We start from the raw sequence: 26311 nt of genomic DNA, 5'->3' as shown, positions 1-26311 counted from the left end.
ATGACTAGGTAATTTTAATTTAATTAATTTGGGTGTTTTTGAATATTGTAAAATTCACTTTTTTGTTTACGGGATCAAAAATTAAATTAAATTTGAATTTGTAAAGTTCATTGCAAAGACGTTAATTAATCGATTAGGTATCGATTTAGGGTGTTGTGGGGGTGCTAATCCTTCCCCACACGTAACCGACTCCCGAACTCATTTTTTGGTAACACAGACCTCAATTTGTTGTTTTAATTAAAATTAATTGTTTATTTAAAATGACAAGACACTTTTTGGGTGCTCAATCACACCTTAATCAAAAATTGGTGGCGACTCTTCGAACCATATTTTTCGATCGTAAAGGAAATCCAAAAATTTTCGAAACGAGAGGTCTTTTAAATCGCATTTGTTTTTAAATTAAGAAGAGGATAATTAAGAATTAATGTGGTTTTTTAAATCTCACCTTTTAAGAAAAATCGTTTCGAGAGCCTCCTCTCCTTGTCCATTTGTTTCCTCTTCTTTTTCCTCTCCATTGGTTTAATGGAACCAGCAGCAGCAGAAGATGAAGCAACCACATCTCCCATATCTGCATCTTTTTTATTATCCATCTTAATTTTCTTACCAGAGGGCCCCAAAACCGTATTATCAGTAGCTAAATAAGTTTGACCCTCAAGAGCTTCTACCTCAGATTGAGTACTTCTTTTCTTGCTACACATTAAGAATCCAATATCTGAAAAATATCCGCAATTATAGCTATGCATCAAACATCAACTTTCCAACTGGAAAAAAAACAGAATCAAAACATAAAAAAATAATCAAAGATATAACCTTTATGAGTGACAAAGCTATAAGCGGATTAAATTTTAACGACTGAAGCATGGAATTTCAATACTCCAAAACTGTTGCAAAAATAAGAACAAATATGTTACGGACAAATTAAGAGGCAAGAAGAGTTACCGTTGGGTTTTGTCATCTGCTTGTTAAAGAGAGATGGAGCCTCAGTAATATAACTTGGTATGGTTTAGAGGGAGAGAGGCACACAGAGCTGTTGACCATTGTAGGGTTTTATTAGTTTATTAGAAATAATTTTAGTGATATTAATCAATGTAATTTATTTTAGTGATCAATAGAATTTCTTTTACATTTTCTGGAAATTAACTTACAATTTGATTTTTCATAAATTGTTTATAAATTTTTCACTTCAAAACATAAATATTCAAAATAATATTATTTTATATATTTAATATTAATATTTTAGTATCAATTTAATATAAAAGTTTAATATTTTAATATTAAGACAATATTTAGTATCAATTTCATAAAAATAATTATTAAAATATATTTATTAATAATTTTAATAATATAATGTTTATATTAGTACCAATTAAAATAAATTAAAAGTAAAAAGGTTTTAATATCAATTCTTATTAATATAAATATATTATTTTAATTGTCAGAATAAAAAATATTAATAAAACATAAAACCAGTATTAATAATTTTAATTAGAACGTAAACGAAATTAGGAAAAACAAGGAATTTTTTTACACTAAACAAACAAGGTTTAGAAAGTTATAATTAAGACAAACACGTGTCAATGTTTTAGATGAAGAGGTAATGGGATTTCTATTCTGATAGTAGGCCCCATCAAAATTGAAAAGATTACTACACTATAATATTCAAATTCAGTTGTAAACATGGTCAATTTTATTGGTTGTATCATCGTTCGTATTCGTTTACAGATATACTTATTTTTAAAATATTTACATATAAAAAATGTATTTTATAAATTTTAAAAAATAATAAAAAAGAGTCTGCATTTTTAAAGATCTTGAGTCATATCAAAAGTAAAAGTGAGAATAAAAGTGATCAATTACCTTATCCTTACATTTTAGCAAAGCACAATACTTCAATAAAGAAATTATTTTTCAGATATTTTAGCATATCAAGCTTTCACTTTTTTTATAAATTTTATTTTTGCATATATACCTTATTTTCCAGGAATTTTTGGTAAGATAGCTTCCTCTTAATCTTATAATTTTGATTATATTTATTACTAAATTTGTAATTTATTACTAAATTGTGATTATATCAAGCTTTCACTTATATATTATAACCTTGTAATTTATTTTCTAAAATCATATAATTGTGATTATATTTATTACTAAATTTGTTTTTAATTACTCTTCAAGATATTCGTAATTATAATTAATATATATAAAATTATGGAGAAGTCATTGAATTTTTTTAAATGTTATGAGTTTTTTTTGGATAATTAAGTGTTATGAGTTCTAGCAAAAGGAAAAGGGTTATTCTTGCAAATAAGCAAAGCACAATGCTTTAACCAAAGAGAAGAGTGAATCTTTAGGATATCAAAGTTTAGCTTTCAATTCAAGTCTCTTGTTTGTACCTTACTTGCCAAGATTAATGTTGGGAATACTTTTTTTTAAAAGAAATTCCTATTTATTGTTAGAACATCTAGTCATCATTCACTGCCATCTCATTCATTACTCACAGAACACAAATGGAGATGGAGAAGAAGAGAGAGATTAAGCATCGTTTTCATGAGCACCCCTTGGTGTTTGTGGAAGATCAAATTAATGAAGGTGAGAAAGCTTACTGCTCAGCCTGTGGGGATGTGATTTCAGATCCATGCTTTAGTTGTGCACCCTGCAATTATCACCTTCATAACAACTGTGCCCTCGCACCCCAGACAATTTCCAGTCACCCTCTCCATCCCCAGCACAGATATGGCCACATCCTGGTATTCAGGTATATGGTTGTGCATTATGCAAGGAGAAACGCAACATGTTCTTTTATGAATGTCGTAGTTGTTTCTTTTCCCTTGACATCAAATGCGTTGATTTGTCTTCTTCATAAAGTAAGGTCAAACATGACTTCCACCCACATCCATTGACCTTCATTCAAAATCCCAAAGATGAACACAAAAGCTTGTATTGTTCCTCTTGTTGCCATGAACCCTTAGTTGGTTCATTATATAGTTGTGGTGATTGTCCTCTCATCTTTCATAAGACATGCATTGATGAATCCAATAAATTTAAACACCCTTCCCAACGCATACACCCTCTTTTTCTTGATCCCAATGAGAATTCTCTCTTTTGCAAACTATGTCAAAAACAACATTATGGATTCTTTTATTGTTGTTCTGTTTGTGATTTTAATCTGTGCTTGGTCGATGCCCGTTGTTGAAGATAAAAGTCGCCATCAGCACCCATTTACCTTACTCTGGAGACGAGGCTCATTCATTTGTGATGCATGTGACACTGAGGGAAACTATATGTCTTATACATGTTTGACATGCAACATCAAAATCCATAAAGACTGCACAAAACTCCCACGCTTTATCAAATTTTCACGACATGATCACTGTCTTTTTCACAAATATTTTCTTGAAACTCAAGAGCTTACAAGAAAAGATTGTAAGATTTGTTTCAACGAAGTGAATCTTGAGCGTGGGAGTTACTCTTGTGTGAAGTCCAGTTGCAATTACATTTTTCACGTGAATTGTGCATTGGAGAATGACAGCTTTTACGAGGTGGTTGAGCGAGAAAGCCAATGCGAGGTGTAAACACTAAGTTTTTGTCCCATTATTTATTATTATTATTATTATAAAAAATAATAAAAATTTCAATTAATTTTATAGGCCCAGATCTAGAACCCGGAGACCAAGATCTAGAACCCGGAGGCCTAGATCCAAAACCCGGAAGCCCAGATCCAGACCCGACCCAACACCCATCTAGGGTTTTTTACATCATCTCAGCCACCAGCAATCTCAACCACCAGCAATTTCAGCCGTTGGATCTAAAGAGATTCAACGGTCCAAAGAAGATCCAACAGAAACCCTAGGGTTGGTGAACCCTAGGGTCTATTCCGGCGCCGCCTTCAACCACTCCGAGCTGCTCCGCCGTTATGTTCCGTAGTAAGTTTCTGCCACGACTCCAAAGGCTCTAGAAGATTCTAGGCCAGCCGCACATGTCATTGCCCTATGGTGAGTCACCACCATAGCTTCGATGACTCACCGAGGGCCACCTTTGTGACCATTTTGAAAGCAACGTCGATGAGGCCTATAAAAAGACCATCCCCTACAGAGAAAAAGAGGAGGAGGGGGCAACAAGCAACCAACAACCAAAACCATCAAATATCAAAACCAAAAAAATAGAGAAAGGCTTACCGAGGAAACATCACCGCCACCGAAGTCTCCACGCGCTTTTACTCGCCGTCGAAAAGGTTGAAATACCGAAGGTATTTCTTTAGATTTATGAAAATCTAAGGTCTTTTTAGAGAAACGGGGTCGGATTTGGGTTTAAATCAGTCAGATATATTATTTAGGAGAATTTTATATTTTTCGTCCACCGACTGTGGTGGCCGGCGGCGGAGCTGATGGCGGCCGGATTCCCTTAGATGAGGGAATTATAGAGAGAGGCGAGTGAGAAAAAAATTTCTCTCTCTAAGAGAAAGAATAAAAAGAGAAGAAATGAGAAATTTGGCCTTAAGGCCGATTATAAGGGGGGTATAAATACCCTCACCAAGACGTGGTGTATCCTGCTTATCCAACATATTGAGAAATGAGAAATTTGGCCTTAAAGGCCGGTTATAAGGGGTATAAACACTGTCATGGTGTATATTTTAATACAATAAATATACTATAATATTATACCTTTGTCGTCATTTTCTGCGGGTAAGAAACAAGAAAGTAACTTAATTGATATATCCTAATAATGTAAATAATTTTTATTTTCAACCGTAAATTTTATTATTATTTTTATTTAATCATATATTTTTATTATTTTAGTCACTAATTAATATATATATATATATATATATATATATATATATATATATTAAAAGTAAAATACTCTATTTAACCCCTATTATTATTATAATTTATTCCAATATTTATATTTATGGTTAAATTATAGTAATAGTATTTATATTTAATAATAATTCAAATTATAGCTATTAATTTATATATATTTTTAATTTAATCCTATATTATTATTTTTTTTATTATTTAATTGCAATTTAATTATTACTTTTTTATATTTTAAATTTAATACTTTAATTATTATTATTATTTTATTTTTATTACATGAATATATATATCCTAATAATACATATTAATAGTTAAAATAAAATACAAATAGTGAATAATTAAAAAATAAAAAAATTTTAGTTTATATAAATTAGTGGACATAGTTGGTGAAAATAGTATAGTTTTGAAATTGTTGTAAAGTTAGCATGATTGGTCACCTAACCCAATAAAAAAGATGTGCATGTTTTTCTTCATTAAACAATAATTATTGCCATTTAAATAATAACTAAAATGCTTTTCTTTACCAACTTTTGCATTTTTAAATCCTACGTGCATGTTTTTTTATTTAATCATAATGTGCTTTGATTTTTGTAATTTCTACAAATATTTAAATTCCACGTATATGTATTAATAAATAAATGATGTATTAGTAAATTATACTATTACTTGTAAGAAATTATATTTATTAAATTTAATTTCAAAACTCTAACATTTGTAATTCCTAAGCTTTGATTTTTGTAGTTTCTACACAAATTTTGTGATAATGTGCTCATTAAATTTTTTTTGCTAATTAATTTAACTTATTTTATAATTTAATTAAATAATAATATTTATTTATTTTTTTATATCAAAGAAATTGACTGTCTTAAAGCACCTAGAAGTCATTTTCTGATATTCTTAAGTAAATAACTATCCTATTTTTATAAATTATATATTAATTATTTTTAAAGAAATATTTTATTAATATTTATTTATTTTTTAATATTAAGAAATGAGTTGTCTTAAAACACCTAGAAGTTATTTTCTGATATTTCTAAGTAAATAAATATCTTATTTATAAAAATAAAGATATATATATATATATATAAATATATTTTCTTAAAATTATATTAATAAATTTGAAATAACATGATTATAAATTAAATATATCTTTGAATTTTTAAATTTCTAATAATATGAACAATTTATAATTAATAAGTACCAATTTTGGGCGTTGTAGGAGTGCTAATCCTCCCCCAAACGTAACCGATCACGAATCCCTTTTTATTTCATAAAAAGAATGAATTTTTGGTTAAACGCAGACCAGTTTATATTTTAAACTGATGTTTTCTTAAAAACTCTTTTAAAATATGATTTTTAGGTATTCGACCTACCTAACCCAAAAAGGTCGATGGCGACTCCCAAAACATTTTTTTAATCAAAATCATTTTTATCCACATTATTTTTCCGGCCAAGTAAAATTTTCTTGCCCGGACAAAAACCGGTTACGACACGAGGAGCTCTATGGAAGTTCATCTAAGTCTACGCAGCCTTCCATCACTCGCGTTGTTGAGGTGAGTGAAGATGGGGAAGCCACAAAGATTGAACATTTCTGGCATGAAGGTCATTGCTTGGTGTTGGCAGACAAGATGGAGGAGGAAACTGATAGAAGATGTGATGGGTGCATGCTACCTGTCTCAACTCTGTTTTATTATTGTTCTGAATCAGAATGCCATTTCTATCTCCACAAAAACTGTGCTGAGCTGCCAAGAGTAAAGCGTCATTGGTTTCGTCGATTGACTGCCACTCTCTACTCCACAAGCTTCAGGGTCTGACTTGTGCAAACGACCTTGTAGCGGTTTCTTCTACGAAATTGGAGGATTCTACTATATTTGCTTAAGGTGTGCTGAAGTACCTGACATCATTGAATTTCAAGGACACGAGCACTTCCTGTTTTATGATTTCAAATGCAGGGAGCTATGCAATGGTTGTGGCGCTGACACAGGTCGATATGGTGCATTCAGATGTGGAAAGTGCAGTTTTACTTTGGATTTCAAATGCTTATCATTACCACAATCAGTTGTTCACAAATTTGATCAACATCAGCTAAACCTCACCTATCACGAGGATAATGATTATTCAAAGCATCTTCATTGTGATATTTGTGAGGGAAAAAGAGACCCGAACCTCTGGTATTATTGTTGTTCGACCTGTGATACTTCTGCTCATCCCGATTGTATTCTTGGAGAATTTCCATTTATCAAAGATGGGATCACATTGCCTCGTCCTTATGGTTACGGACATCCTCACAAGCTTCGGTTTCTTAGGAAGGCTGAGGACTACCCTAACTGCTGGTTATGCGGTCAGCGTTGCCGAAGAGAAATTCTCAAGTGTACTGAGTCTACGTGCAACTATATTGTTCTCTTCAAATGTTTTAGTAGAATCTAAGATGTTCGGGTAAGTTCTTCAGATAATTATAGAGGCATTATTATTGTTGATTGCTAACATGTCATTATTTTATTTTCATTCATTAACATTAATTTCAATGGTCTTTATGACTGTAGATGTGTTCCGCTCAAAATGGAAGGTTTAGAGGTCTTATAGAATCCAAGGAGTTCACAAATGAGAACGATTTCGCATTTCCTTCCTACTGCTTCGAGGACTGAAAAACTTTATCTTATGATTCAAAGTGTTATTAGTGTGTGATTAATGGATTTTTGTGATTAAGTTTCAATGTCACTGTAGGGTTTGTGTAAGATTTATTTGGATTTGATTTGAATGTCAATTTCAGAATATTTCTTACACAGTTATTCAACCCCCAAAGTTTACTCCTAACGTTTAAATTTATAAATGAAGGTTAATGATGGCCACAACATACTGAAAGGTAAATTACGCATTTAATACATAAACTATCAATTTTAGTTTGTTTTAGTATCTAAACTTTAATATTTTTTAAAAAAAATCATACCTAACGTTTAATTTTTTGTTTCATTTTAGTATCCTAATGTTAAAAACTTAACGCGTTTAGTACTCAAACTATCAAATTTACTCCTTTTAGTACCTAAACTTTTAAATTTTCCCCCAAAAGTTAACGTTAAATTTTGAACTTGATATTAAAATGAAACAAAAAACTAAACTTTAGGTATAGTTTCAAGAGTTAAAAATTTACGTACATAAATAAACAAAAATTGATAATTTGAATAATAAACGTGTAATCTACCCATATATAAAATATATGGATCAAATAATAAACATATACGTATATATCTATAATTCGAATAGAAAGCAAGGATGATCAAAACTTGACTCGACTCAAAAAATCGAATTTCTTTTTCCAAATTCGAGTTATTCGAGTCGAGTTATTGGAGTCAACTCGAATTGTCAATTTGTTGAAAACATTTTTGATATATCGATATAACAAATTAAGTTAAATGAATTTTAAGATTTTACAAATGATGTTACAATTTTATATTCGATTCAATTAACCGAATATCAAATTATTACTCCAAGTTTTTCAAGATCAATTTTAAACCTTACTAAATGTGTAAAATTGTGATTTGTACTTAAACTATTTTTAAAACAATTTTCACAAAGTATTTTGAACCAAAATCAAAGCCTAAATTCAATTATTTGAGGTGATGCACCGATGCATCAACCATGCATCGATGCATTAGTGAATTAATTGAAACATCGAATGCATTCCATGCACCGATGCATTCTCCATGCATCGATGCACTCTGGATATTTTCAAAACATCGAATGCATTTGATGCATCGCAGGCTATTTTCAAACATCGAATGCATTTCATGCATCGATGCACACTTGGTGCACCGATGCATCAAGTGTTCCAACGGTCAAAATATTTGAATTTTACACTGATGCACCGATGCATCCTCCATCATGCATCGATGCATGAGACGCTCCACTTAGAAAAATTAATTGTTTTCACCCTTAAACGGCTCTATTGACTCCACTAATTATCACCAACGTTCAGAATTGATTCAAGGGGTATTTAAACAAGTTCTGAAGCCATTGATCAATAACAAGAAACATCAAGCAACTAGAATCAAGAGAGAATCAAAGAGAAAGCATCAAACCTCAAGTTTGAGCATTTCAAGCCTATTTTTCATCCAATATTCATTTGCTTTCAAGAACACTTTTGTACTCAATTGTATTTATCTTTGAGTGTTCTTTTCTTTGTTCTAGAATTGTGCAAACATCTTACCTTGTGAGGTTTTCTTGTAAGTTTGCAAATTTGTAATCTTCTCTTTGGGAAAAAGAGTGTTCTCAAGAGTTGGGGTATACTCTTGAGGGATTTTGTAAGGTTATCTCTTTGGCCTCAAAAGAAAGAACAAATTAGTGAATTTGTTGGAAAATCCTTAGTGTGGATAGCTAAGGTAGTGGACGTAGACTTTGTTTGAGAAAGTCGAACCACTGTAAATCGCTGTGCAATTACTTTCAATTTTCTACAAAAGCTTCCACGAAATTTTTAATTGCCAATTCACCCCCTCTTGGCCGATTTCGTCGATCGATTAACTCAACAATTGGTATCAGAGCCACACTCATTTGAAGGTTTAATCGCTCTTGAGTCGATTCGGGAAGAGTTACATCGATTACAAAGTCATCAATGGCCTCCACTTCAAATTACGACTCCGGTCTTGATTCGATGCCCGTCAACAAGCCTCCTTTCTTCAATGGGGCTAATTATGTCTATTGGAATAATAGAATGATGTACTTCATTCAAGCAAGTGACATGGGAGCATGGAATGCCGTAGAAGAAGGATACATCAAGCCTCTCACTCATCCAAGGTTGTGGAGTGAAGGAGATACAAGAATGTTCCAGCTCAATTCCAAAGCCATCCATATTATTTTTTGTGCTCTTGGACCAGATGAATACGGAAGAGTTTCATCGTGTACAACCGCCAAAGAAATATGAGACAAGCTTCAAGTCACACATGAAGGTACATATGAGGTAAAGAAATCAAAAATTAGTATTCTAACGCATAGCTATGAAAATTTCAGGATGAAACCAAATGAAGACATCAAAGCTATGACAGATAGATTTTCAACGATTGTCAATGGTCTTAAATCGTATGGAGAGTTCATCTCAAATGAAAAGCTTGTGAGGAAGTTAGTCTACTCCCTTCCAAAATCATGGCAATCAAAGAAGACGACAATCATCGAGTCTAAGGACCTATCATCCTTAACTCTTGAAGAACTTATCGGTTCACTCCTCACTCATGAGATGATGCTTGAAGATGAGGTGGACCTTGATAAAGTTGAAGAGACACCAAAGGAGAAGGAGAAGAAGAAAAACATTGGAGTTGCTCTCAAATCCACAAAAGATAAGAGTGATTCTAATAATGATGATGATGACGAGGAAATGGCATTATTTGCCAAACGGTTCAGAAAAATGATGAGACCTTACCGAGGAAGAAAATTCAAACGAAACGAAGGCCTCAAAAATGAACCAAAAGAGAAAGACCCAATCATTTGCTATGAATGCAAAAAGCTGGGGCATGTCAAATATGATTGCCCACAATTAAAGAAAAAGGGTCAATCAAAGAATAAGCACAAGGCTCATGTGGCTACATGGAGCGATGAAGAAAGTTCCGATGAAGAGGAACAAGAAGTAGCAAACTTGTGCTTGATGGCATTCGGGGAAGATTCTAAGGTAACCTCTAACTCATCCGATTTTGATGATTTATCTTATGATGAGTTATTAGAGGAATATAATGGGTTGGCTTCGGATTATGAGAAATTATTTTTAAAATATAAAAATGATGTTTCAAAATTAAAAAATGAAAACAAACTCATATCCAAAACCAACAACGATCTTGAAAGTAAAATCAAAGACTTGCAAATCAAACTAGAATAGTTTGAAAAGAAAAATTTAGATTTGCAAAATTTACTTTCAAAGATCAATGATGATCATCAAAAGAAAATTGATGATCTTAAAACTTCTTTTGATAAAGTTGGAACAAAACATTTTGAAAAAGGTGGAAATTCAAAATCTAACTTTGTTAGAAAAAGTTTTAAAAACTACAATCATAGAGGTCCCCAAAGAACCTCTAATGGAAAAATCGTTAGAAGTATGTGGGTTCCTAAAGAACTCATTACTACTAAAGATAAAAATATCCTACACAAATGGATACCTAAGGGGACTAGGATTTTGGAAACTAATGAATATGGACCCAAAAGAATTTGGGTACCAAAAATCAAAAGTTAATCTATGTTTGTAGGGAAAGGAGCATTGCTATAAGGAACGGGAAACAAATTCAAATTCATGGTACCTTGATAGTGGATGCTCAAGACATATGACGGGACAAAAGCGGTTCATTGAGCTTAACGCCAAAATGGAGGAGAAGTGACTTTTGGAGACAATTCAAAAGGTCACATTGAAGGTATTGGTACAATAGGTAATACCTCTTCCATACAAATTAAGAATGTTTTATATGTGAATGGATTAAAGCATAATCTATTGAGTATTAGTCAATTATGCGATAAAGGATTCAATGTCTTATTTTAAATTAATGGTTGTAAAGTCATTGACATTGCATCTAATCAGATTATGCTTGTTGGTCATAGAATAAGGAACATTTACATGGTGCATTTAGATTCTTTTGATATGACTAATTTATGCCTAGTTGCTAAAGATGAACATGATAGTTGGTTATGGCATAGGAGACTAGGACATGCTAGTATGAGTGTTTTGCAACGGCTAATTCAAGGTGATTTAGTTCGAGGGTTGCCTAAGCTTAAATTTGATTATGATAAAATCTGTGATGCTTGTGCTAAAGGAAAACAAAAGCGTGTTTCTTTTAAATCCATTAATGACGTATCAACTAGTAGAGTATTACAATTGATCCATGTAGATCTTTTTGGGCCAACTAGGACTACTAGCTTGAGTGGAAAACAATATGCATTTGTCTTGGTAGATGACTATTCTAGATATACTTGGGTTCTATTTTTAAGTACTAAAGATGAAGCATTAGAACAGTTCATCACATTTTCAAATAATCCAAAATGAAAAGGGTTACTCTATAACTAGTGTTAGGAGTGATCATGGCTGAATTTGAAAATCTTGGATTTATTGAATTTTGTAATTCTAATGGTATTAGTCATAATTTTTCAGCACCTAGAACCCCTCAACAAAATAGAGTTGTTGAGAGGAAAAATCGAACTTTAGAAGAAATGGCTAGAACCATGCTTTGTGAAAATAATTTGCCAAAATATTTTTGGGCGGAAGCCACAAATACCGCTTGTTATGTTGTAAATCGAGTAATGATTAGGCCAATTTTAAAGAAAACTCCATATGAAATTTTCAAAAATAAAAAGCCTAACATTAGTTATTTTCATCCTTTTGGATGTAAATGTTTTGTTTTAAACAACGGTAAAGAAAACCTTGGCAAATTTGATGCTAAAAGTGATGAAGGAATTTTTCTGGGTTATTCCTTAAATTCTAAAGCCTATCGTGTATTTATAAAAGAACTTTAGTTGTAGAAGAGTCTATACATGTTGTTTTCGATGATAATCCCCTTCCGAGGAAGGATTCTTGTGTGAATGATGATGTAGGTGTTATAAATACAAATGACTTAGACATGAAGTTGGAGAACCATCATCAAAGGAAGAAACGAAAAATGAAAACTCATGATCCTCTTGAGAATCCAACCATTGAAGAAAGGGAAGTATCTTATCCAAGAGAGTACAACTATGTCAAGGATGGTGAAATTATAGGTGATCCATCAAAAGGGGTAACAACTTGATCTTCTCTTAGAAATATTTGTAATTATGTTGCATTTATCTCATGTACAGAGCCTAAGATATTAAGAAGCATTAAATGATGAACATTGGATTATGGCTATGCAAGAAGAGTTAAATCAATTGAGAGAAGTAAAGTATGGACATTAGTTGAAAGGCCTAGTAATAAATCTACTGTAGGTACTAGATGGGTATTTAGGAATAAGCTTGATGAGAGTGGTAATATAGTGAGAAACAAGGCTAGACTTGTTGCTCAAGGGTATACTCAAGAAGAGGGCATAGACTATGATGAAACATACGCTCTCGTAGCTAGGATGGAAGCAATTAGAATGTTATTAGCATTTGCATGTTTTCATGAATTTAAATTATATCAAATGGATGTTAAAAGTGCATTTTTAAATGGTTTTATAAAAGAAGAAGTGTATGTGGAACAACCTCCAGGTTTTGAAGATTCAAAATTTTCAGATCATGTTCTTAATTGACAAAAGCTCTTTATGGTTTAAAACAAGCTCCTAAGCTTAGTATGAAAGATTGTCAAATTTTTTAATTGAAAAAGGTTTTTCAAAGGAAAGGTTGACACTACATTGTTTTTAAAGCATAAAGGTAAAGATTTATTAGTAGTTCAAATTTATGGTTGATGATATAATATTGGTTCTACTAATATGTTCTTTTCCAAGAATTTTCTAAGCTAATGCAAAGTGAGTTTGAGATGAGCATGGGGGAGCTCTCATTTTTCTTGGGACTCCAAATCAAGCAAAGAAAAGATGCATCTTCATTAATCAAGCTAAGTACGTCAAAGATATGCTCAAGAAGTTTGGACTGGAAAATGGGAAACCTCATAACACTCCAATGAACTCTTCAACAAAGATTGACTTAGATGAAGGAGGTAAATGTGTGGATGTTAAATTATATAGATCCATGATTGGCTCATTGCTTTATCTAACCGCAAGTAGACCGGATATTATGTTTAGTGTTTGCTTGTGTGCTAGGTTTCAATCATGTCCTAAGGAATCACATTCTAGCTGTTAAGAAAATCTTTAGATACCTTAAGGACACTCCTAGTTTAGGACTTTGGTATCCTAGAGACTCTAGCTTTAGCTTGCATGCCTTTTCTGATGCGGATTATGGAGGATGCAAATTAGATAGGAAAAGCACCTCTGGTACTTGCCAATTCCTTGGAAATATGCTGATTTCTTGGTTTTCAAAGAAACAAAATTGTGTTGCATTATCTACCACTGAAGCGGAATACATTTCAGCCGGTAGTTGTTGTGCACAAGTTTTATGGATGAAACAACAACTTTTTGATTATGGAATTGAAGTAGGTACCATTCCTATCAAGTGTGACATACTAGTGCTATTTGTCTCACTAAAATCCCATCCAACACTCTAGAACTAAGCACATTGAAATAAGACATCACTTCATTAGAGACCATGTCATTAAGGAAGATGTAGTTCTAGAATATGTTGATACTTTGCATCATTAGCGGATATCTTTACAAAACCCTTAGACAAGGAAAGGTTTTGGACACTTAGAGAGATTAGGTTTAACTGACCTATCTTCACTTAGTGTTTAAAATAATTTAGCACTTTTAATAAATACTGAAAAATGCTTTAATATAATTTTGATTGCATTCTTGCTATTAGTTAGGGGGAGTTTATGATTCTTAATGAAAATTAATTTTATGTTCAAATAAAGTTTGAAGATTAATTTGATTGATTAAACATAATTAATTTTGATATATGAGTTGCCATTACCATTAGAGCCAAATTATTTAGCATTTTAAGTGTTTAAAACGGATTTTTGACATTTTTGTGCTTCATGCACCGATGCATAAGACCATGCACCGATGCATCCGTCGGGTTTTAGGTTTTAAAGGCTTCATTTTCTTTATTTTTCAAAACCTAAACTCTAAACTTCTCACATCCGTTCGTCCCCCTCTCACCCTAAATCTCCATTATGCTCAAAACCTTCAGGAAATCATCGGATTCTTCAAGATTTTTATCCTACAAACCTGCTACAATCATTAAATCGCTCAAAACATCTCCACATTCCCCTCAATCCGAATTTTTCAAGGTAATTTTTCAAAAACTCTATTTTATTAATTTTTGAACTTAGGACTCTTTTAGATTAGTTCTAGTTTGAAATAATTATCGGGCATTGGTTATATGATGATTCTAAAAGTTTCTACAATGAATTCATCAAAAACACATAATTTTTCAAAATTAAAATTTTGAATTAAAAAAAAATTAAATTAAGTGATAGTTTTGATTTAATTGTGTGTTTCATGAAAACTATACATATTATGATTATTTTTAAAATAGTTTTCAAAACTTTGCCCATTAGGATTATGTTAGAGAACCTTGAATTATTGAGGACTCATTTGAGTTTTGGGATTGATTTTTGTGCATACATGTGTTTTTTAAATTGCAGGTGATATTTCTTTTCCGATTTCCCAACCATGTCTAATCCCAAAAGCCCTAGGTCATCCTCGAGTCGGTCTCACCAAAACCGTCCTCCCGCTCCTAGACCTCAAAATCCATCCAATTCCTTCATCCTCATTAGTACTTGTTTTAACATGCCTGAAAAACCGTAGGGATGAATTGTACTCTAGGTACATGAACTCCTTCCAATCCTATCGTATTAGGGAGAGTATTCCTTCTCTACAAGCTATGATAAAACTTGAATTTGAATACCTCTAAATTCTTCGCCGATGGAAGTTTGATAAACTCTTTTCTCTTCAACCCATCGTCTTTCACCAACTTGTCCGCATCTTTTATTCCAATGCGGTTTGTATTCAGAACACAACTCAGTGCGGTACTATAGCGATTAGATCCTATCTTTTAGGATAAATATATCACTATTACTTCTGAATCTATCGCATCTCATTTTGGTTTAGATGACGAGGGTTTATTTAATGAGAAGGAAGATGTGGAATATCATATCTCCCGAATGCTAGTGTCAGTACCTTTAGGTCTCACCACGATCGATTTCTTCACTTAATGATCTCTTGGTGGTTTAGACCATCCGCAGGTCGGTACTCTACACTACGTACTACAGACTTATGGTGGATGCACTATATAAAGAACAAAAAGAAAATCAATTTTCCACATATTGTCTTTAGCGCCCTTGTCGATATCATAAACATCATTCCCTCAAAGCATGTAGAAACCCTACCATATGGTTGTCTACTAAGCAATTTGTTTATCAAACTAGGCCTAGATGTCTCCCTTGACAATCCTATCCCGCTCCAAAACCCAATCAATATCACATCCTTAAAGAAATCGGATTGGAAATTGGATGAGAACACCGGACTATGGTCTTTTCGACCCGGTAAGCAAACCCCGGGAGCTAGGTCTTCACGAGCTGCTCCTAGTTTCTCGTGCTCCTCCTCCTCTTCCACTCCTGACGCTGATGATGATCCAGAGCTTCAAAGGCTTATGAGATATTGACGAGGAAGTACCAGCTCGGCAAGATGATCAAACGCCACCTTATTTCGATCTTTTCTAGAGTCGTTTGATCTACGTTTGCCTCCATTGAGTCTACGATTTCTGAGTTTCAGGGGGAGATGCGTGATCGTATGGATGCTCTGACTCTTGAAGTTCGAGCTCATTATCCTCCTCCTCCTGATCCTCTGATGGAGTAGACTTACTTGCCATGCTTTCTTGTTCTTAAAACTTGGATTTTCTTAGTTGTTGGATGTTTGTTTGAGGATGCTTGAACTTATATTTGGTTTGACATTTTAACGCTTTCTGTTTATTAATTTTGCATCATTAGAAATTTATGACCAAATTATGCCATTTCACATTTTATTATGAATATTGTTTGTGAAAACTAATGGTTAATCTCTTTTGATTGTGATCTTAGCATCCTATTATTAATAAATCATTGGCAATTTTTTTCAAAATTCTTGTTTAAAACGTTTTATAGAGTCTTTTTGATTTAACAAAAAGGGGGAGAAAATTTAAGATGTGCTATAGTAAGGGGGAGTAAGTTTTTCAAAATCGATTTCAAAAATAATTTCTTAAAAAAATCTTAAAATTACTCAAATGTTTTGTTATATCAAAAAGGGGGAGATTGTTGAAAACATTTTTGATATTTCAATATAACAAATTAAGTTAAATGATTTTAAGATTTTACAAATGATGTTACAATTTTATTCGATTCAATTAACCCGAATATCAAATTATTACTCCAAGTTTTTCAAGATCAATTTTAAACCTTACTAAATGTGTAAAATTGTGATTTGTACTTAAACAATTTTTAAAAAAAATTTCACAAAGTATTTTGAACCAAAATCAAAGCCTAAATTCAATTATTTGAGGTGATGCATCGATGCATTAGTGAATTAATTGAAACATCGAATGCATTCCATGCACCGATGAATTCTCCATGCATCGATGCACTCTGGATATTTTCAAAACATCGAATGCATTTGATGCATCGATGCACAAGCCATGCATCGATGCACGCAGGCTATTTTCAACATCGAATGCATTTCATGCATCGATGCACACTTGGTGCACCGATGCATCAAGTGTTCCAACGGTCAAATATTTGAAATTTTACACTGATGCACGATGCATCCTCCATCATGCATCGATGCATGAGACGCTCCACCTAGAAAAATTAATTGTTTTCACACTTAAATGGCTCTATTGACTCCACTAATTAATCACCAACGTTCAGAATTGATTCAAGGGGTATTTAAACAAGTTCTGAAGCCATTGATCAATAACAAGAAACATCAAGCAACTAGAATCAAGAGAGAATCAAAGAGAAAGCATCAAACCTCAAGTTTGAGCATTTCAAGCCTATTTTTCATCCAATATTCATTTGCTTTCAAGAACACTTTTGTACTCAATTGTATTTATCTTTGAGTGTTCTTTTCTTTGTTCTAGAATTGTGCAAACATCTTACCTTGTGAGGTTTTCTTGTAAGTTTGCAAATTTGTAATCTTCTCTTTGGGAAAAAGAGTGTTCTCAAGAGTTGGGGTATACTCTTGAGGGATTTTGTAAGGTTATCTCTTTGGCCTCAAAAGAAAGAACAAATTAGTGAATTTGTTGGAAAATCCTTAGTGTGGATAGCTAAGGTAGTGGACGTAGACTTTGTTTGAGAAAGTCGAACCACTGTAAATCGCTGTGCAATTACTTTCAATTTTCTGCAAAAGCTTCCACGAAATTTTTAATTGCCAATTCACCCCCCTCTTGGCCGATTCCGTCGATCGATTAACTCAACACAATTTATAAATGAATGTTAATGATGGCACAACATACTTAAGGTAAATTACGCATTTAATACCTAAACTATCAATTTTAGTTTGTTTGAGTATCTAAACTTTAATTTTTTTTATAACCATACATAACGTTTAATTTTTGTTTCATTTTAGTATCTCACTGTTAAAAACTTAACGCGTTTAGTACCCAAACTATCAAATTTACTCCATTTTAGTACCTAAACTTTTTAAAAAAAAAGTTAACATTAAATTTTGAATGTGGTCAGGGTCGTTCCTGACATTTTAAGGGCCCTAGGCAAAATAAGAGATAAGGGCCCTTAAAAAATAACTTAAAATTCATGAATAAATTTCGGTAAAAGCCAAACAAATTTTTTCATTAAAAATTATACGAGTAGATTCTATTACATTAACCAACATTATTTTACCAAATATATAAAGAGACATCACAATTTTTCACTCAATTTACTCCTATTATGTCTTCAATCATCTCTTAGAATCGTTTCTCTCAATCGAAAATTGACGCCTCTCACCTACAAAACAACATACACAAATTCTCATAAGAAACGGTTTCTTATAGCATTTTGAGATGCAAAGTCATTGATATTTATATATTCTATCAATTTAATTTTAATTTTAATTTAATTTAATAAATTAATCATCCAATGCACTAGTCTCTTGATTATAAAATTTACTACAACATTACTCATATATTTTATTATTAATAATGAAAGGAAAAAAGAAAATAAAATTGTTATGACAAGTTTTGAGGGATTATATGGTAGGTTGGGTATCACTTAGAAATTAGGGCTAGGCTAAATCACATATTCTATTAAATTATAATATTTTATATATGAAAGAGATACCTAAAACATTAAATAAATGTAATATACAATATGTGATTTAATAATATTATTACTAATATTTAATATATAAATATTTAATAAATATAATATAAAATAATAAATAAATAATATTAATATTAGTATTAAATAAATCTAATATAAAATATTAATAATATTATTATTCATAAAAATATGTGATTGAAATTATTATAAAATATTATATTTTAATAAATAATATTAAATAAATCACATATAAAATATTGTTGATAATTTCAAATAATCAATATGTGATTTAGATAGATCTAATATAAAATATTTTAAATATAATATAAAATATTATTTAAATAAATAATATTGTTAATAATTTTTATTAACTATAATATTGTCTATTAGATTTAATGGTTTAAGTGCTCTCATATCTGTCATATATAAATATTTTAAACTGATAAAAAAAAATATGTAATTTATCTTGATGGTTAGGTTGATCACAATCTACCTTTATGTCTTAAGTTCAATTCTTGTCATCACTATTGTTTTATGCCATTAATTTTAATAGCATACACAAAAATGTTGTAGAAAATAGCTCAATGAATAGGATAGTGTCGTGGTTGAGGCATGGCTTTGTTGAGTGTTGGTTGTGTATTTGATCCTCTCTAAACCCTTTGAAAGCTCTTTTATAAGTTTTCCATTCAATCAGGTTACCACTTGATTGGATAAAAATTATTTGATTAATTAAATAAAATTTTAAATAAGGCTGTGACACATATCATATTCTGATTGAAATATTAATTTATTAAATTAAATTAAATTTAAATTAAGATTAAATTGATAGAATTAAGGACCAAATGTATAATTATACCAATTTTATTAATGATCACGTCAGCACTTCTCTAACGACAAGTGATTTGATTGACAACAATTAAATAGTTAGGTGGTTTGATTGACAAGATTGAAAGATCGGTGGTAAAAGTAAAAAGTCTAAATAATTTAGTGGCCAATTGTATAATTTACCCTATTTTTATTAATCTAGAGTAATTATAAGTGATAATATCTATTCTAGAGATTTTTAATCATTTAACAATAAATGCTTAAATACTCTACAGTCGTTGGTGTTCGAAATCAGAATTTCTAGATATAACAATTATTCTTTTAACCGTTATTTTATCGCTTCACATAATTTTTTTTATCATCAAATTTATAATTATTAGATTCATGAAATTTGAATTACCTTATTTCATAAAATCTCTTTTTATCATTGAGATGCTTTTCCATACGAAAGATGCATATTATTTTTCTCTTAGTGGAAGATTTATGATGATACAACCAAGTTTGATAAATATTTTCATCGCAATATTTACATTTTTAAAATAAATAAATATATATATATATATATATTAAACATATATTTAAATTAATATAAACTTAGATAACATTAAGATATTTTAAATAATAATACACTGAAAAATCATCAAATATACAAAACAACAGAAATGATAATTTACAATAAGCATCGAACTTAAATTGCAAAAAGCCTTAAAAAAAGATTTTTTGTACAGTTAAATTTTAAACAAAAAATCACATTTAAAGTTAAACCTTCAAAAGAAGGAACGATCACGGGCATAGGGCATACAACAGAACCGGCTTACATTTAACGAAAAACACCACCTTTTTCCGGTGAGCTCCCGATGCAACAGCCTCTTTCGTGGATTCCGACGGTTGTCCACGTGGATAATGTCCGAGAGGAATGAACCGAAGAGGTTGTTATGGGATACCATCACATCTCTAGAAATTTTAAATTATCATATATTATAAGTATTTTCTATTGATAAACTAAGTCCGCAAACCTGAAATTTTGTACTCCTAAATCTTTAATATATATTTCTAGATTCAAGTTTTCTAACATAATATTCTCCGTCAGTCCTTACTTGACCTGAAAACCAACTTCTTATACCAGGCCGTCGCTTTGGTATATAAAGTGGGGAAGAGGAAGCACAACAACACCAGAAGAAACATTGCTAGGCAAAGAATCATGACATTGATGAAACCGTCTTTTACTTCCGGCTCGTTCTGCATGGTCCATGGAACTCCGCCCACGTTCATTCCGAACACTGAAAAATATTCAATGGAACACAAAGAGTTCAACTCGAATGTCGGTAGTAAGGGAGAATTGTGGATCATAGTATTAAAATACGTCCGTAACACAATATAGCGCTCGTATTGTAACGGTTTTTAAGATCATCACGACATTGCAAACTACATCTGGAAATTGAGTTATAGTTATTTTTTAAAAATAAGTTAAGTTGAAATGACTGCAACATCCATAACTACAGTCGCAATCACAATTCAATACTATGATATGGATAAAAATCGAAGTATTACCTCCAGTGATTACTGATAAAGGAAGAAATACGATGGAAAGAAAAGAGAGGTAGTAGAGTTTTTTGTTGATTTGCTCCGACTGCCATGTATCTAAACCTGTCTGAATGGCGGTGACACGGTTCGATAAAAATCCGACGTTCTCTTTCAGCCTCTTCAACCGTTCGATCAACCCTTCGAGGGATTTGATGTCTTGGCTTAAAAACCATGGTTTCGAAGAACATTTTTCCTTGACTAGGGGGAAAACTTGCTCTCCGTGGGTAATCACCTGAAATTTGAAGAAACAAATATGAGTAAAGAGGGTAGGATTGTAAATGCATCGAGCTTGAATTAATAAGATTATGTTCGTGTTCGTTTGTTTATTTTTTAAGTTCATATTCGTTAAAATTTTAATATCATGTTCGTTTGATTATTTTTGAAAATATTTATGTCCGTTCATTTAACGTTCGTGACATGTTCGTGTAACGTTTGCCAACATGTTCATTTATCGTTTGCAAACATTATCGCCAAAATCATGACATTATAACACTAGTCCTTAAGCTCCTTGGGAATCATAATTTAAACTCCAAAGTTCATCATATGTTTAATTTAGTCTCTACTTGCACTAATATTTAAAATATAAAAAATAAAAGAAAAAAAAAGAATCGAGTAAACAAATCGATGAACAAGCTTATAAATGAGTCAATACATAAATGAATGTTATACGAACGGTTCACGATCAGATTGATATTGCTATGTTTAGTTACACTCTTAAAAATAGGGTTTCATTGCACAGCCTGGATTCTCATAGGCAAAGACAAATTACCTGCAGGAGACGTTGCAAATTTAGATGCATTTTGGGGAATCGTCTATCGTCTAGCATCTCCATCTTCAAAGCAAATCCACCTGAGATGAACCAGATCTTCATCTACAGATAACTTCATTGCTAAGATAAAATGTGCAGTTCATACTTGACATGCAAGGAATCAGGCAAGTTTATACAAAATTTACTTACCTCTATCCAACTCAAACTCCACTGCTTCTAGCTCCATCTCGAGTTTCGTAACGACATCCTGAAGGTGATCGACGTGCGTGTCGATGATGTGAACCACAAGGTTCGAGATGGATTTCGGAACCGGATTATCGGCCTCCTCAGGGTGGCTCATTGTGAACAAGAACTCTAGTACATGTTCTTTGATAACAATCCCACTCCCTCCCGTCACTCTTCTATGATTACACGAATTTTCGACACTAGGAATCTCCGAGAGAAGAGATTGACCGGTCGGCGAGAAGCCTAGTCTCGGAACACGTCCCAGGGACACGGTGATCACCGAATTCTCAGTGATCCTCGCGGCTATCCTAAATGTAAAATTACTGGAGGCAGGGCCAGGTGAATTAACCCGAAAGACGAGCGCTCCGTCCACATGTCCGCAAAACGGCCCGTTGCTAACGAGTGAGAGAATGTCTTGGAGCTTCAAAGGTGGACAAAGAACATCTATAAGGTATTGTGCCGATAGAGAACACCTTTGTTTCACTTTCGGAAGTTCTACATGGTACCAACAAAACTCCTTGCCTTCACCCTCGGTAAGATCCCAGTCCTTGTCGAAATAATTCCCGTGACCGTCGAAAAAATACGCCTTCTGTCGCACCATACCGGGAAGACGTGTCAGAAGCTTGTCGGAGACGGGAAATGCAGTAGAAGAGGACTGCCTGACCAATCCCACAGTTTCTCCATCCCCAGACGGTACTCCCTCAGCTAAATTCATTACTTTTAGCCAATGATGTGTACAGAATACAATGGATCGAATCAAGATTTCACAACTCAGAAAAATTCTAATTCAATTATTCAATTAAACCCAATTAGGGCTTTCAGATCATTCAAAGAAAAAACTGTTTCTTGAAGGTAAAATGTAGATTTTCTTTTTCAAGTTTCAAAAAAGAAGAAGAAGAAGAAAATAGCAGAGAATGAGAAAAAACAGTTTGAGAAGAACAAAGGAATGAACAAAATCTGCCAATACTAATCACAATTCGGCTTTAGTCATGATTAGTACAGGCAAAGAAGAAAATTTATGAGATCAAAGAAGAAAGAAAGATTGACACCAAGAAGTGAAAAGCTGGAAAGATATAGATAATTCATGAGATGATGAAACAGGGGAGAGACCTATATTCATGGGAACTCAGTGATTTTTATTATCTTCTTCTAGTTTTAGAATTTTATGTGTGAATCCCTTTTGTTTTGACTCAGCAAATTGCAGCGGGAGGGAGAGAAAATGCTCAAGATTCGCCTCAAGTTCGGAACAGATTTTTTGTATGTGTCGAGCTGTTCCTTCTTGAGTTTTCATGATTTATTTTCACGACTTGTGAATATAATGTAAATATAAATTATAAATTATATATATATATATATGATTATCATATATTTTAAGTATATAATAAAATTCTCATAAAATATTTCTTAGTCTTGACTAATCTAATAATAATATTTTATACAAGTATTGATAGTGACGGAATTTGATAGTAAAATTTTGGAGGATCATCTTAAACTTTTTTTAAAAAAATTATAGGTTTAAATTAATTTTTTTAAAAGAAATTGAAGGGTTTTACCTTTTTTCTAAAAATATTGGGGTCTAACTAAAATTTTTAAAAATTTGAGAGGTTTAATGAGAATTTTTAAAAATTATGGAAGAGTTCAAGTAAGAAATTTAAAACTTAATTTGAATTTCTAAAAGTTTTGGGAGCTATCTTAAACTTTTTTTAAAAAAATTATAGGTTTAAATTAATTTTTTTTAAAAGAAATTGAAGGGTTTTACTTTTTTTCTAAAAATATTGGGAAGAGTTCAAGTAAGAAATTTAAAACTTAATTTGAATTTCTAAAAGTTTTATGGGAGCTAAATTAAAATTTTTAAAAAATTTAAGGATCTAAATCATAAATTTTAAAATTTTTGGGAGACTTTGGCCCCATATGTCTATGTTGTGTTCCGCCCATGAGTACTGATGATATAATCTTATGGTAATAAAATCATGTTTAAAATATGTACATGTATGATATAAAAGTGTATAACATATATGGTGATGGTTGACATGAATATGAAAATAAAAGTATATTGACTTTGTTCATTCGGCTTTATAAATATGATTAATTTATTGTGTGTGTATATATATATAATATTTATTTTTAATAATTAATAATATATTATTTTATAGTTTGTGATAATTTTTTAATTTTTAATATTTTTTAGTATTTTAGTTAAATTTGTTAGTATTTTAGTTTTAATTTTAATATTTTAATTTTTAAATATTTGAATATTTTTATGCTTATAATTATAAATTTAAAATTTTAAAAAAATTAAATTAGTCTTTAAATTTTCTAAAAAAATAATTTAACCATCAAAACTCAATAAAAAAACCAATTTAATTCCTCTGTCACTTCATCATTCACTGTGGACTGTCACTTCATCATTCACTGTGGACTGTCACTTCATCATTCACTGTGGACTGTCACATTAGCACATTAGATTATCACATCAGCATCGTGAACTGATACATCATTATCATAATCGTTAATGCTAGATTCCATTAGTCAAAAGGTCAAGTTAATTAATTTTTTAAGCGTCATATTAAGTGAAAAGAAATTCAATAATCATATTAATATTTTAGAAACATTTGAGGATCTCATATATCATTAAACTTAAAATAATATATAACAAAAACACTTCTCTTTTTATTCACATTAAGGAGAGACATTCCTTTTAAAAAAAAACATATAGGAGAAACATACAAGTTTTACAACAAACAAATGAAACGAAATTTAATCAATCTCGAGAAGCTAACAAAAGAGATGCAGATGCAGAACTCGATGATGAAGTAAACTGTTCGGAACTGGTCCTACAACTATAACTGCTGTAACTTGAAAATTGGTTTAATGGAGGAAGATTCAATGGTGGAGCTTGTTGTATCGACGGTCTCGAATTCTCTTCTGGGTGCTTGCACCATAACCCCACGATCATCAATTACTTAATTTCTTGCTTTGCAAGTTCTTCTTTAAGCCTTGGGTCACAAGCTTCGAGCAATTGGCCTATTCCATAAAGATCCCAAACCCACTCTACCAAATTCACTATACCCTCCCGACTTTTGGTTCGATCGATTTTCGTTCGCAAGCAAGCTTCGAAGCGATAACGTCGTAGCTATAAACATATGATTGTTTGCTAGCTTTTCCAGCCATGTGACACTCTGGGGCAAGGTACCCCATTCTGCCAGCCAACACGGTAATTTATGGCCCTTTTGAATTGTCCACGAGCCTCGCGAGACCAAAATCTGTGAGCTTGGCATTGAATTTAGAGTCTAACAAGATGTTGCTTGATTTGATATCTCTGTGTTAGAGATGCGAACATAGATAAATGAATGTTGCTTGTTGTTGAAGAATCAAACTTATAAAGCTCTAGACTAGATGAAGAAAGCGAAATGATTTGAATGGAACAATAAGATGATGGAATTGTGGAAGATAAAAATATATGGATAATTGTCCTACTAAACTCTCTTAGTCGCAATGAAAAGACAAACTCGATAAATGTCTCTAATCAGCCCTCCTAATCACAATGAAGAGACAAACTGAAGTGTGGAAATCTCTCACAAAGAACTTGAAAATAACTTAATGAAAAAAAAAGCTTCGATGACACAATTAATTAACACTTGCAAAGATAAACTCTCAATATATTGTATTCAATAAAAGATGTCTTTACAGTGGTGGGAGGAGCCTCCTTTATATAGGGTGAAGGAGTCTTTGTTGTAGTATGACTAATGCTTGAAAATTATAATAAAATACTATCTTAATTCACACTAAAAAAAACTAAAGATAATTGTTTTAACTCAATCTAAATTCCTAATAAAATAAAAAATTTAATCCTAAAAGATAATGCATCATCCTATATTAAATTACATTATAAATAATCAATAAAATTTTAAAATTTTTTAATATTTACAAAATCTCGTATTGATCATGTATAGAAATTTTTGCATGTGTTGTCTTCAATAAAATGTGAGTATCTTGAGTTCCTGATATCAGATTGACGCGATTCAAGAACCTTTAGAAAGTTAAGAGACAGACGGTCATAACTCCAGAAGACATGTTGTCTAAATAACATCATGATCCCATTCAAAAAGTAGTCTCATATCTGCTGCTATTATGTTCTTTTCCAAGGCTTGGTCGTGTGGATCAGTTGGAAGCGTTTCTATCTTTCTTTGATGTGAGCCTTGTGTAACACCCATAACCTGTATACTCAAACCAATATGAGTTACAGATGTCACATCATAAATTCAAAATATTACT

The 26311-nt window shown here is 31.8% G+C and overlaps 2 protein-coding genes across 2 annotated transcripts; one reads left to right on the top strand and one right to left on the bottom strand.

The window, feature by feature from the left end:
- The first annotated feature begins 2504 nt into the window (after positions 1-2504).
- On the top strand, positions 2505-7459 carry LOC120144779. The gene is made up of 4 exons (XM_039158754.1): positions 2505-2744; positions 6344-6622; positions 6738-7211; positions 7358-7459. The coding sequence occupies exons 1-4, from the start codon at positions 2505-2507 to the stop codon at positions 7457-7459; spliced, it is 1095 nt and encodes a 364-aa protein (XP_039014685.1).
- Positions 7460-20544: 13085 nt separating this feature from the next.
- On the bottom strand, positions 20545-22751 carry LOC120144777 (zinc transport protein ZntB-like). Its single transcript, XM_039158753.1, has 4 exons — positions 22001-22751; positions 21812-21891; positions 21010-21274; positions 20545-20738 (listed from the first exon to the last, which is right to left on the bottom strand). The coding sequence occupies exons 1-4, from the start codon at positions 22749-22751 to the stop codon at positions 20545-20547; spliced, it is 1290 nt and encodes a 429-aa protein (XP_039014684.1).
- Between the last annotated feature and the right edge of the window lie 3560 nt (positions 22752-26311).

Source organism: Hibiscus syriacus, unplaced genomic scaffold (genome assembly GCF_006381635.1).
Source record: "Hibiscus syriacus cultivar Baekdansim isolate YM2019G1 unplaced genomic scaffold, ASM638163v2 tig00110890_pilon, whole genome shotgun sequence".
NCBI classification, from domain to species: Eukaryota; Viridiplantae; Streptophyta; class Magnoliopsida; order Malvales; family Malvaceae; genus Hibiscus; species Hibiscus syriacus.
This window is presented reverse-complemented; position numbering and strand designations above follow the sequence as displayed.

Bases quoted from the DNA above. Each gene is read 5' to 3' on its own strand.
- LOC120144779 (XM_039158754.1), top strand. From the start codon at position 2,505: ATGGAGATGGAGAAGAAGAGAGAGATTAAGCATCGTTTTCATGAGCAC. The intron at 2,745-6,343 runs GTATTCAGGTAT...AAGTCTACGCAG, and splicing joins ACAGATATGGCCACATCCTG to CCTTCCATCACTCGCGTTGT. The intron at 7,212-7,357 runs GTTCTCTTCAAA...TTATGACTGTAG, and splicing joins AGTCTACGTGCAACTATATT to ATGTGTTCCGCTCAAAATGG.
- LOC120144777 (XM_039158753.1), bottom strand. From the start codon at position 22,751: ATGAATTTAGCTGAGGGAGTACCGTCTGGGGATGGAGAAACTGTGGGA. The intron at 21,892-22,000 runs GTAAGTAAATTT...GGTTCATCTCAG, and splicing joins GGAGTTTGAGTTGGATAGAG to GTGGATTTGCTTTGAAGATG. The intron at 21,275-21,811 runs GTAATTTGTCTT...TTCAAATTTCAG, and splicing joins ATTTGCAACGTCTCCTGCAG to GTGATTACCCACGGAGAGCA.